At 38.7% G+C, this 13,287-nt stretch overlaps 1 protein-coding gene across 4 annotated transcripts in view; it reads right to left on the bottom strand.

The window, feature by feature from the left end:
• The window catches only part of trrap (transformation/transcription domain-associated protein), a 58,063-nt gene that overhangs the window by 32,394 nt on the left and 12,382 nt on the right, over window positions 1-13,287 (bottom strand). For 3 of the 4 annotated variants that reach the window (XM_029133726.2, XM_029133728.3, XM_029133725.3), the window contains exons 26-44: window positions 12,979-13,239; window positions 12,669-12,830; window positions 12,344-12,440; window positions 11,933-12,054; window positions 10,585-10,755; window positions 10,291-10,359; window positions 9,260-9,280; window positions 8,799-8,918; window positions 8,306-8,425; window positions 7,996-8,160; window positions 7,691-7,872; window positions 7,357-7,555; window positions 5,527-5,655; window positions 4,310-4,576; window positions 3,632-3,838; window positions 1,838-1,996; window positions 1,205-1,339; window positions 837-947; window positions 389-535 (exon numbers count right to left, since the gene is read on the bottom strand). In XM_029133726.2, coding sequence (XP_028989559.1) covers window positions 389-535; window positions 837-947; window positions 1,205-1,339; window positions 1,838-1,996; window positions 3,632-3,838; window positions 4,310-4,576; window positions 5,527-5,655; window positions 7,357-7,555; window positions 7,691-7,872; window positions 7,996-8,160; window positions 8,306-8,425; window positions 8,799-8,918; window positions 9,260-9,280; window positions 10,291-10,359; window positions 10,585-10,755; window positions 11,933-12,054; window positions 12,344-12,440; window positions 12,669-12,830; window positions 12,979-13,239 — 2,844 coding nt within the window. The remainder of the gene's footprint in view (window positions 1-388; window positions 536-836; window positions 948-1,204; window positions 1,340-1,837; window positions 1,997-3,631; window positions 3,839-4,309; window positions 4,577-5,526; window positions 5,656-7,356; window positions 7,556-7,690; window positions 7,873-7,995; window positions 8,161-8,305; window positions 8,426-8,798; window positions 8,919-9,259; window positions 9,281-10,290; window positions 10,360-10,584; window positions 10,756-11,932; window positions 12,055-12,343; window positions 12,441-12,668; window positions 12,831-12,978; window positions 13,240-13,287) is intronic. The other variant, XM_029133729.3, reaches the window with a different exon arrangement.

Below are 13,287 nucleotides of genomic sequence, written 5' to 3'. Positions count from 1 at the left end.
TAATGATCCCCCCACAAAAAAGAACAAATAGCAATGACCTTGTCTGAAGAATGCAGTTCAATTAGAGAAAAAGAAAAGTAGAAGCTGCAATAAGAGGCTGAAAATAGGAAGTTGGAGGGAAAGATGAAGAGACACGCAGAGAGGAACAGGCAAGATGAACAAGGAATAAAGAGCTTAGGATGAGAAAGGGAGAATTCCTCATATTACTGATAACAGACACAGAAGTCTGAGGTGACAGAGCTTGAACAACAGGAACACCTTTATAGTCCCTCAGCGAGGAAGCAGCAGTGACACATTAGTTGTCCAGGTCGCTGTGCATGTCTTACAATAAAAAGATTCAACAATTGTGGTGTGTGCCCTCATTATTTAAAAAAATATGTCACCTTACCACTGTCATAAGCAGCTTGTCAAACCACTGTAGCTTGAGCTCGGCACGAGGCCACATGTCAGGCCTGAGGGCAGTCTTCATCAGACTAACACAACGACGGGACAGAAGCTCGCCCGGAGACCCAGCCACATTGGTGCTGTCATTCACCTGGAGAGGCGGGGGTGGGGGGGACTTGATTATTATCATCCTCATTAATAGAAATGTGTTTAGATCTCCCGTATTAAATAGGTGTCTTCACAAAAGACACATGCACATTAGACATGTGCTTGAAAATGTAGCCCAACAATTTTCTACAAAGGTCGACTTAATTACATCAGTGTATTAATCATATGCACTGTTTCAAGTAGAATAAAAAACACAAGGTTGCATTTAAAAGAACAAGGAAGACAAAAAATACCTATTACTTAATATCTAGTAGTAGTGTGTGGAGTGAAATCACTGGGGTTACCTGACATGCAATTCTGATGAGGAAATTGACAACAGTGTCTGTATGCTGTTTCTCAACAGGTTTAGTGAGCATGGTCTCTGTGGCTGGCATAGACTGGCTGCGGCCAAACATCTAGAACACACATAAAATTCAAAAAAACATATTAAACTATATTAAAATCAATATTATGTTAATATGTTAGATCATGTTTGAATACTGTGAATAGAAGAATATGCAGAAACAATTGAAACATTCAGGGGCAGAGAAATGTAAATTTGTTTAAAGCTCGGATGTACATTTACAGGAAGTAAAAAAATGTAATTGATAATTTAAGTACATGGGCATCTGTCAGTCAAAGACACATTTTATTGGCATCTAGTTCAGCTCACCGTGGAGGCGGCTCCGGCTGTTGTGCGGAACCTCTTGGCATCCTGTCCAGCACTAGCATCCAGAGAGAGTCCTCGTTTCACCGCCGCTCCACTGGTCCCTTCACCACCAGTGGCTGCTTCGGTTTCAGACTCCGGCTGTCACAGGAGCAAATGAGTAAGAGCATTATATTAATGTGAAGTTAAAAAAAATAATATGGCTTGCATGTTTAGAGGTAGTGTACAGTACAGTAGAGGGTACTAACATTTGTAATAGGGTTTAGACAACTGTGTAGAAACATTACATTTAAACCATTAAAACATACATACGTGAAATATGTAGAAAAAAAAATTCAAAATGCCATATTTTAGATGGTTACATATAGACAGCTTGAAACATTAGCACTCTATTTTTTCTATTGTATTATTACATAGGTGAGTGTGAGTGAATGAGTGTGAGAGAGAGAGAGAGACCTTGCTCAAGTGGGATTTGTTGGATTTTTCAATTTAATTTAATTTAATAATGCTGCCTTAATCAGTAGTTTGACAAGGGCAAAGACAAGAACTTAATGCCTTAAAATGCATGTCTACAGGGCACATTGTTTGCTCTTAGTGGTAAAAAAACCCCAACATTATTTACATAATCCAAGAACACACCTGCTGATCTTTGATCCTCTGTAACTCCCATTTGATGACCACCTCAGCCAGGTCAACAGCCAGTTTCCTTTGTTCTATGGTCACACTAGGGGTGAAGCCAAGTCGCTGCATTGCACTAATCATGTGTTGAACAAGATGGTGACGCACTGGGTAGTACACCTAGTAAGAAAAAAAAAATTCAAAATTAGGCACAATATATAAGATTACAAAGACCTCTTTTTGTCTTCTACATTCCTTTTCTTAGACATCAGATGGCCACTAAAATAATGTATTGCATGCTCAGCCATATTTCATGCAGCCTTAGCTCACTAATGTCTCCGGTGCACAGACATTTTGCTATTTCATGTTACTTTGATTTATGTTTTAGTCTATTTCTTAGTTCTCAAAGCTTGCTTGGAGAGCATCCAGATGTGGATTAGAATCTTGATTTAGGATATTAACATTGCTAAATACCTGACTTTTAATCACAATCTCAAATAAGTAGATCAGACTTTTAGTAAATGAGTAAAAAAGCTTTGACAACAAAAAAAACTTTAGGGAGAAAAAATATAATTTTTTTTCTTTGCCATTCCTTTGCTATAGACTTTAGGGCAATGACCTGCACTAAGTTAAACAGGTTGCTAGATCACTCTGAGACACTTGTGAAACCTAAAGTCGCAACGCCACTTAATGTCAACAACATGATGAGACACACTTGGCCCCAAGCGTTCACACTCAAGAGCCACTTAGCTTCATTCCAGACCGAGCCGGGAATCTCAAATGCATAGGCTCAGTCAGGGAGAAGAGCGAAATATGAGATGTCTATTTAAGAGCTGCTGCCAGTGTCAACGAATATTAAAGATGTTCACTTTGAGGGTAATTATGGTCTATAGAGCAGGACTTCACTGTCCCGTAATGTCAGTGTGGATAAGCCCTGTCCATCACATATGAACACAGAGACATGCACTCAATTATTCTCTGGCTCTTTAACATGCAAGCACATATCTATCTCCACCCTAAACACACACACACACACACACACACACACACACACACACACACACACGGCTGCACACACACACACACACACTCATCTGTATGTCATTATCTCCCCCCTAGTGTAATTATGCTGATGTGATTACATTAGATTAGTCATCTGGCCCAGTGAGAGCAGCCTGTCAATAAAATAGAGAGGGGTGCTGAGGAAAATGTCAGTCTCCTGTTAAGAGACTGTTGCTCTAACTGGCGAGGCAGCAAACATCAGCAGAAGTGAGAGGGCAGAAAGTGTCTCTGAAATTTAGGAAGGCAGGCGAATAAAAAGGCCAATGATCCTTCCATGGTGGTGGGTTCTGCATAGACGGTGCATACTTAGACTGAATCTTAGACTAATCACTATTTGTAAGCATTGGTCCATTACAGACAGCCGACATGTACCATTAGCTTCTAATGATTCAGGTTTAGACTGACAAACACTAGGTTGTAGCTCCACAGTTGTGGCTAATGCAAACATTACACTCAAGTTCAGTACCATAACACTAATACCATATAAACCATATATTGGCCATACAAGTCAGACCAACTGGTCCACAGTAAAACTATAATGAGCAGTCAGAAACCATTTAATGTAAAGGGTCTTCTCTCAACTACTTTATAGGCTTTGTGCGATATATTTTAGGATAAGCACAGTACAGCATGTAATCACAATATAGATATAGATATTACAGGTACAGAAATTATATTGGTTCTGACTAAATTGTGTCTATCACCCAGTATACCTAAAAGCAATACATTAGACTGAAATGATTGAAAACTCACCCTAAAATGCTGCACAATGAGATGCAGTATATGAACCAGCTGAGGTACAGTGTGCCCCTCCTCGACAATAATTTTGCGAGTCCAGTGAGTCAACATCTGGTGGCCATCCTCCATGCGGGCAGGTACAGCTGGAGTTAGGATTGCCATCGCCTGGCGCACAATGGCTCGAGCCTCCATTGTGTGTGCCTTCAGTAAGCTGTGAAAGACCTGTGCGAAGCCAAAAGATAGTTATTTTTAATGCAACTCTTCGAGGAGGCCACCTGGCTCGTCTTTCAGGTGTTTGTGTCTGTGCACACTTGTTTGAAATGCACCAAATTCAGGAGCATTATAAGACAACTGTGTTTAAAGAACACTCAGAATCTCCCACTTCAAATCAAATAGAGGCTTATAAGTTTCAGAAGGAAATCTGTTTCCATATGGCCATTGTTAGCTTTTTAAAGTGTTGAGGACTCCTTATAGAAACCAAAACCCACTCCATGATGAATTTAAAAAAATGTTGTTACAGATTAATTTTTATATTTCAGTGAAAAAAATTCATTGACGTGTAGAATGAGAAACAACACATCTGTTTTCCAACCCATCATACATATTTAATTTATCATTTCAGAACAGCTGGCAATCTGAATAATTTTTATCCCTTATGTATGTGTCAAAAATCCCATTCATTTTCCTCCTCACCTGCAAGACAATTTTCTTGTGAATAGCAAACTTGGCAATGATGTGGGCCAGAAGTAAATGACCGCTGTATTTGCATGCAGGGTCAACACAGGCTTTTGGCAGAAGGCATGGCCAGGCGAAGGTCATGAGGCGTCGCAGCTTGCTGTTGCGTGACTTGTTGTTGTCATGAATATGGTGGGGTGCGTGTTCCACGAGCAGAGTAGAAAACTGCAGCAGACAGATCCGCAGAGAGTCCAGCAAGTCGGCCTGCTTCTCTGGGTCCAGAACCTTGCAGAGGAAAAGGACAAATGTGTGGTTAACAATTGTGTGATGAAAGGGGAACAGTAACTACTTGAAAAAAAAAATTTCACTTGTTTTTTTTTTGTTTGTTTTATATATGCAGTAGTTTAGGAGAGGAAATCACGTTATTTTGTCTGGTTATAAAGAATTTGCAAATAATATATATATTTCCACCACATGTTTCAGTTTAGGTTATCCACTTAGTTTACAATACTGCTATATAGTTGTTTGCAGTTCTCTGTGCACATACATTACAGCTTATAATATACTAAATAATACTAATAATTTCATAATTTATTCTATTTAGAATGTTTTAATTTTCAGTTCTTAACATAGAAATTTACCACTCTAAATTTTCTGATCAGATGATAGAGAGAAGAAGAGATAAGGGGTGGGGGGTGAGGTGTTGTTGGGGGGGTCAATGAGGAAATGCGATTTAACCTGACCATAGAGCTATTAGCAGCCATTAGGACTGGTGTTAGTCAGTGATGAGATCTGTCACTGCACAAACAAACACTGTGACCTTTAGCATGACATTTACACCACAAATTATAGACTGCCCTGATGAATGAAATGTGATGAGAAGAGGTACTGGTGGGAGGGACTGAGTAACAAAAACAGATAGAAGAGATGAAGAAGAAGGGACAGTGGGATGACACTGATGACTTAGAATATGGAGATCGTTAGAATGAGGAGGCATTTTGAAAAGAATTCTAGGTTATAAAATCAGGAAGGTGAATGATGAGACAAAGCTGCTGATTAATGAACAAATGAAGCTAGGTTTAGAGCTTTACGAAACATTAGATCATTATTTTGTATTATCCACCATCCAAAATTAACTCTTAAATTAACTCAGGTGCTGTAGTAAACACTACATGCAGGCTCAATGGGGAAAAAACTGACCTATGAATAGAATAAGGGTTTGTGTGGACGTGTACCTTAGTGATGAAGACACTGGTAATACTTTCAGGATTGTCTCCTTCAGGGTTGGGCGGTCCAAGCAACTGCTCCCCTTCCCCCTTTTCAAAGCTGTATAAGAAGGCTGGATTCAAGATGTGCTGTAGTACCTATAAAACATTGATCACACAAAATCACTGTTAAACGATTTCCATTTTCTCTAAGACAAGACAAGTTTAATTTAATATTGAATGAAGAGCAGACCTTCAAGAGGAGACTAATCAGTGAAATCACTTCCACTATTTTTTTTAAAAACCCTCTATAAAAGAAAAGTCTTCATAGGCATGAGGCACATAATTAAATGATGAAATAGTCATCTACAGGTTCTTATCAGAAAGATAAGAATAGAGGTGAAACTTTTTTTCATTATAGAGGACAAATGAACCTCAACATGATGAGACCCAAATGTGACCAAAATTAACGAATAAAAGTGTGCAGTTTCAAGAAATAACAACAATATTAAATAATGTTCACTCAGGGGATAACATTAAATGACAATCAGGATTTTTTCCTACTTCATAACTACTAAAAAAAAAAACAAAAAAAAAAAAAACAAAACACACCATAAAAGCAGCAGGAAGGATTACAATGATAATGAGTAACAATCCAAAACCTGCAGAAATTTATATTAACACCAGAGATAATAAAATGCAGACTAAACCAAGACAATGCAGCCAACGCCTGCCTTTTTATTAATGAGGCTGCCATCGGTTAATGAACTCGCCTATTCAATCCATCATTGTAGAGGACACGGCGTAGCTCAGTCAAGAACGAGCTGTGGCAGCATATGCTCCAGCTCTTCCATTAGCACAACATTCACACAAGCTTTACACAAGCATGCATGTACAAGCATGGTTGACAGAACAAAACACACGCTCGCTCTCAAAAACATCTATGGAGCAGTTTGTTCATTAGTCTCTCTGCTTCCTGTTAAGTTGATCAATCACCACAAACATCACAAGGCATTACTCACAATCCCTCCTGGAATTGAACTTATTCTTCCATGTAAATAAACTTTTACCCCCACACAATTGTTTTTTTGTTTTTTGTTTTAAGTGTCAGTACATCCAGAGTTCTTTTGTAACCGTAGACTGACAATGCTAAATGGTGTCCAGCATATGGAATATGCCCCCAGGAATGTGCAACTAAAGAGTCAGTGCATTTAAATGCACCTAAAGGACCAAGTTACAGTTTTCTCATGACAACTAGAGTTAAGGTTTTCTTCGTCAGTGTGGGGGATTTGAGAGGCATGTTGATGTTTGCAAGAAATTTTTTTTTGATTCATTAATCACAAAAGGTAATCATGTATATAGAAAATATTAAAGGCAAATTATTTGACCCCATGTCCTGCTAAATACTGTTTGACAACCTCCAAATGGGCTGGGGCACCAATCTACATTCTGTTCTTTAAGCTTGATTTAAGTTAATTTTCTTTCTTGCATCTCTGACAAATTCAGACTTCCAACATAGGTATATGTACACGACCAAGATACTTTGTAAAGAAATGGTAGGCGATAGTACTAAATCAGCATTTAGGCACAAACAAACAAACAAACAAACAAACAAACAAACATGAGCTTTATGAATTGAAGTCATGTGTTTTGTTGGTTTACATAAAATTTAGAAATATCTTTCGATATTTCCTACTGTTATATGTTTTTACAAAAGTGCTAATGTCTAAATACTGGTGACTTTATCATTAGTGAGACTGTATATTTTATCTACAACAATAATGTATAATTTTCTCCAACTCCACTGCATTTTGACGTTACTGTGGCTTTCAGTTTTAAACTGATTGCCTGTGTACATACCTTTGCTTTCAGTTCATCGTTGAAGTGTGGATCATTGAACTCGACAAAGCGGAAGAACAGGGCCCGTTTCTGGGCAATGGAGTAGTTCCGCGGGATCTCTTCCTCCATATACTCCTTCAGGAAGGTCATGTTGCATAAGAAACGACCTGTAAAGGCCCTCAGTAGCTGGAATAACAGCTCAATCTCAGAGTAGTTTCGCCTGTTTTAAAGGAGACGGGGTTAATGAGTTTGGAGAGCACAAAACAAAGTGTTTTATCAATGTGAACAACAAATATGCTTGTATAGTGGTAGGATATGATTACCAACGAAGTAAAAATTTAATAACTATACATACTTGCAGTAGCTCAAGAGGCAGTAGGCCAGCAGCTTGGGCTCCTTCCAATTGGTGGCAGCCATGTTATCTTTTCGATGTCTCTCCTGGAAGGCCTCACTCACCCAGACTCGCCTGAGCTGACTGACCAGAGAGTGCTGCCCTGCTAGCCAGCCCTCATCATTCTTGACTATGATGCTGATAATCTAAGCAGACACGGTAAGAAAATCAAATTATCATCAGAATCAACCACTGAAACCCTAGAAGCACGCAATGGTATGTTGTACAGGTGTAATACCTTACAAGTGATATAGTAAAAATGTGCAAACCTTAATAGCCTGAAACTGCAGATCTAATCTGGCTGTGGTGGTAGAAGGAGACCCAGGTCGAACAGTTGCTGTGGTGCCAGCAGGAACCAGCAGGGGGAGGAAGCGGTTAGGATTGGAGGCCAGCACATCTCTTAGCGGTTTGGCATCTTTGTGTTTCAGAAAACTCTGAATATAAATACATACAACAAGTTTTAAAGACCAAGAACAAATGAGGTTATAATTATGGGGTAAGATCTATACAAACAATTATTACAGACTTTTTAAAGGCATTAAATATAAGGACTGCTATTCAGCAATGCCAGTGTCTGACCATGAACATGCGACTCCACTGTGGGTCATTAAGCGTTGCCTCCATCATGAACAGCTCCACTGTCTGAGATGGGTGACGTGTCAGAAATTTGATCAAAGGCTCCCTGAATGGACTTCCCGCCTGGCATGAGACACAAGTGAAACAGAAAGGGAAAAAAATGATCAAATTAAAATATATATATATGTGGGAATTATTTTGTTTCTTATAAGAACTGATAAACATAAATATGCAATTTATACTTCACTATTCTGCTTTATCTATGTACCAACAAACATTTGCTTCACATACTTCTCCTCTTACATTATAATGTTGGGCACTAATTTGTGTATTTTTTAAATATTAAAAACAAATAAATGCTTTTTTGTTAATAACCGTCTAAATGGGACCTAGAATTGACTTGCTGGGGTTTCATTGTTTACATATGTCTAATTTATTTTACTGCTAGTTTGTATTAAATAATCCCTGCAAGAATGAATGAAGGGAGAGTTTTTACCTCTATGAGCATGGCCCTCTCAGTTTTCATAACCACTTCCAATAAAGGTTTAACTAGAGTCTGTGGTGCAGCCGGAATCAGGTGGAAAAGATTGATGATTGCAGAACAGATCTTCATCTCCTACAGAAAGAGAGCAGAGAAGAAGAAGGTAGGTAGGTGAAATATTTCAAAAGACGACAGAACGAGACACGAACAGTTTCTGACAGACAGTCTTGATGGACAGCCACTGTGGAAAAACAGGCGACGACTATTTAGTTTAAACTGCCAGCAGCAACCATTAAAACTTCCAGTAGGAACTACAGTCAGAATGCGAGGTTAGAGCAAGCCTTAGATGACCACAGATACACAGACACAAAAATACAGAGAAACTCCACCAGTACTACTTCCACAACACCGGCTCCACTAAAGTTCAAATCACTGACAGTCACCAACAGAGGGCGTAACACCAGATCACATCTCACCTCAACGCCCTCCAACGCAGGCTGTACCAAAATGGGAGACAATGATCAGAGTCAGCAGAACAGCATGTGTGCATTTTTTGGTGTCTGTGTGTATCTGTTGGTTGTTCCGAATAGAAGATGAGTGGATAAGCTAAGGTGATAATGAAATAAATGAGCAGGCAGCAACAACCTTAGCGAGTAACCTCGGAAGCAGCTACTGTCGCCACTGGGTGAGTAGCAAGAAATGGGCCAAAACAAAATTAATGTCATGTCATGTACAAAGAAACTAGCATTTTGTTAAACAGATATGATTATTTTCCTTTGCACATTATTTACCCCTCTGCACACCTCATTTCTTCAGTCCATATATATGTAACTTCTCTGTCAAAACCGCTTTCAATGCCTATACAGTACATCCTCCTTCTTGCTGCTCCATCCCCTTGTCACTAGTTGTTCCTCTTTATTTGTCTTGGCTAACTAACCCCATGGCCCATGTTTTGTCAGCGCCAGCACTGTTGCCGATATTCACAGAGACATCGTTGGACGGGAAAAAAGACAAAGGACCAATTTGCATCTAATTAAACACACTGCTTCAACATGGGGCAGGATGAACTCACTAACGGAGGGTAAAAGAAAACGGGACTTTATTTCTATGTGAAGGAGGCAGCAATTTCCCTTCTTTCTCTGTCACCTTTTCTATACCTTTACAAGGTTATCTGTCAGGAAGATAATGAGGAGACACAGTGCCTGGCCCAACACCGCCTGCCTGGCGCCCAATTAATCATTCATTGTAATATGGCCACTCACAAGTCATCTGGGAGGAGGCCACACTGAGAACGTGTTGACTACACGTGACTACGACTTTGCGTGGATAAGGGACAATTTCTCGGCATTTTGACTGGGAGCATATTGATTTAGGCAGAACAGATCAAGTACATAGCAACATTGATTTCATAGAAGGTGAATTAAATAAAAGGAGTGACACCTACACGCGGTTCCCAGTGGAAGTTTCACATTTCACCTTATTATTTTTCACCATTCTGTATACTTACACTGCCATCACTGCGCTGCCCTCCTTTGTGCGTTATTACAACCACCTCCATCCACTTCCTCAAGTGTTGCTTGTGAGAAAAAGAGAGAGAGAGAAAAGACTTAAGACTGCATGAGAGTGTGTGTGTCTTTGCAATGGTTTTGTCTACTGCATTATAGAATGAATTTGATTAATTTACTTTGTATTTAGTATAGAATTCTAGGCTTAGTTTAAAGTTAATCTAAAATAAATTTGCTGAACATTTCATGCCATAATAACAAATATTGTATATAATAAAGAAAAACTCCTGCCTCACCATCATTTGGTCACAGAACTTGTCATTGAAGGAATTAGGGAACAGACGCGTGACAGATGTTAGACGGTTCACAACGTTGAGCGTCAGGCTGCGGTAGTCACCCAGCATCATGAGTAGGGGGCGCATGTGAGTATGAATCTGGTCCACCTCAATGGTAGCACCCTCAAGGAACTAAAACAGAACACAAGGGCAAATTTAGGACTTCAATATATGCGTCTAGATCCACGACTAAGGCTACTCAAATTATGGCATAGTTGATTGAAAACAAACCCGAGCAAAAACACAAACACAAACACTGATGACACAGACTCACACCCTCACACAGATGAGAGGGAATGACGCATGGCAGCCACATTCATTTTTGTCTCAGCACTGGGAACAAACACTTTATCCTGTATCGATTAGGCCATGGCAACGCTCATTAGGGCTAGCAGAGCAGAGATGAAAGAATGAAGAGAAAGCAGGTGGAATTAAAACTAAATCATCAAAACGATAGTGAAAAGGAATGACAACGATAAACAAAGAAAATGAAGGACACCAGCTTTTGGGAAATGGGAGAAAGAGCTAAAAGAGGTTGACATGATTAAACTGTTACGGTCAATACTTTAATGAATGGAGGAAAGATAGGTTATGAGAAAGTATAATAAAGCAAAGGGTAGTCATATAAAAATAACCGGGTGATAAAATGTCCAAGAGAAGAATTAACAATGGACTTAAACACTAACAAATGAAGGAAAGGAACAGCAAAGTCCAGAAACACAACATACATATTATTAAAAAAATTATATGTAATATAAATTAATACACAAAAACTACGTAAGTACAACAATAAAAAAGCAAGTAATATAGTAATACAATTTTCTACGAGTAAGTTACATTCGCCAAAGTCAACTTATTTCAGTAGCATTTGAGATTTTGATAACTGGCATAGCTTTAAAGTTTAAACCATGATCTACTTCACTGTTTGCAAACGGGAAAAGACTCTATAGGAGGTGAAATTTATATGGTTAAACAAAGGACAGGTTTGAATTTTTCTTTGTGTTTACAGTAAAGCTTAGTGACGAATGTCTGAACATCTTAACTCAATAATGTTTTGAAATCAACCTCACAACTGTCAACTTAATATATATAATTAAAATAAATCCAATCTAGTAAAACATATGATAAAAATACGGCCTCCTTGACATTTTTTAAAATGCAGACAAATACATAACAGCATAACTTTGATAATATTATCCATTTGCCAAATCTAAATAAAAAAAATTGTAAGGGTGTATAAAAATGTAAATGTATATTATGATTGCAGAATTTTTGTCAAACAAATAATAAAGAAGGATTTTCTACTCACCTTCCTCATGCATGCCTCGCCTGCTTCTTGGAGTTCATTGTTGGTGGAGTTAAGAGCTTTGAACAGGGCAGCTATGATCTTCTCTCTGGACTGGGGCAAGTAATTACAGGCTGCTAGGGCATCTACACACGACAGAAAGAAAAGAAGTCTTAATATTATCATTCTAACAATTAAAACATGAATCATAAATAACCTAATAATGAAACAAAACAGCTTATTTAAACAGATGAATGACAATTATTGATTTAGTAGTATCTAAAGGTGACAAAACTATTGATTAAATTTACTTGTGCTATGAAAGTATACACCAAAAAAAACTTGCCATTTATTTTGAACCATATTTTTTTGCAATTATTACGAAGGTAAATAAGGATGCATAATCTTATATGAAGTTGCGCAGAAACTACTTACTGAGGGCAGCGATGCGGAGGGGAACCAAAGAGGGAAGGCTCTTGTAACATGGCAGCTTCATCAAAGCGGCATCCTCGGCTTCACACAGGTTCAAGAGCTTCAAAAAAAAAAAAAAAAAAAAAAAAAAGGAACACAAAGAGCAGTCATCATTCACTGAAAAGTGTTGATTTAAGATAGATGTTCAATTGCAAAAGAACTAAACACCAAAAAAGAATAATTTTTCTACAGAAGAAATGAAGGATACACTCTTTTCTGTTTTTTTATGTTTTGTAAATTATTGTGTAAATTATTTAAAACATACAGATGTATGATGAGCATCACATACTTCTGTGTAGAATACTTTGTGCTCCATGACATTGAGGTCCATTGTGAACAGACGAGGCTGCAGGGTGGTGCAGAATGTGTTGCCCTCCATCAGGCCAATCTGTGCATTGGCAGGCTGGTGACGGAGCAAGTGTTTCTTTGGGGGAACCATATCTTGCAAAACCTAAAGATTTTGTATTTCGGTGTTAGGAGAATTAGTCCAAGGCATATGCCTTTAACATATTCTAAAAGTATTCTAAAAATAGTCAAATTTTGTACAGCTTAGCATTACAATCTGAAACTTTAGAGAATTTTACAGCCCTCATCTTCACCTCTTTGTGCGGTTCCATGATGACAGTAATACTCTTGCCAGTGACCTGGGATAACACCTGTAGGGAGTGCATGGCCTGCTTTCTGACAGTTGAGTTGGGGGAGGTGACTTCCCGGACCAGATCGTGAGTGACCATGTGGAATGACTTGTCCTGGGCAGCCAGCAGCTCTTCTGTCTTTTCTTCATCTTTCAGAGGAGTGGCACAGCGAACCAGCAGCTGCTCTAAGGTGGTCTTGGCCATCGCAACTGCTCCATTTGAGACCTATGTGGAAACCAGTGAGTTAGTAAGTACAGTGTCAGAACAACAGTG

This window comes from Betta splendens, chromosome 19, assembly GCF_900634795.4.
Source record: "Betta splendens chromosome 19, fBetSpl5.4, whole genome shotgun sequence".
Lineage (NCBI taxonomy): Eukaryota > Metazoa > Chordata > Actinopteri > Anabantiformes > Osphronemidae > Betta > Betta splendens.
This window is presented reverse-complemented; position numbering and strand designations above follow the sequence as displayed.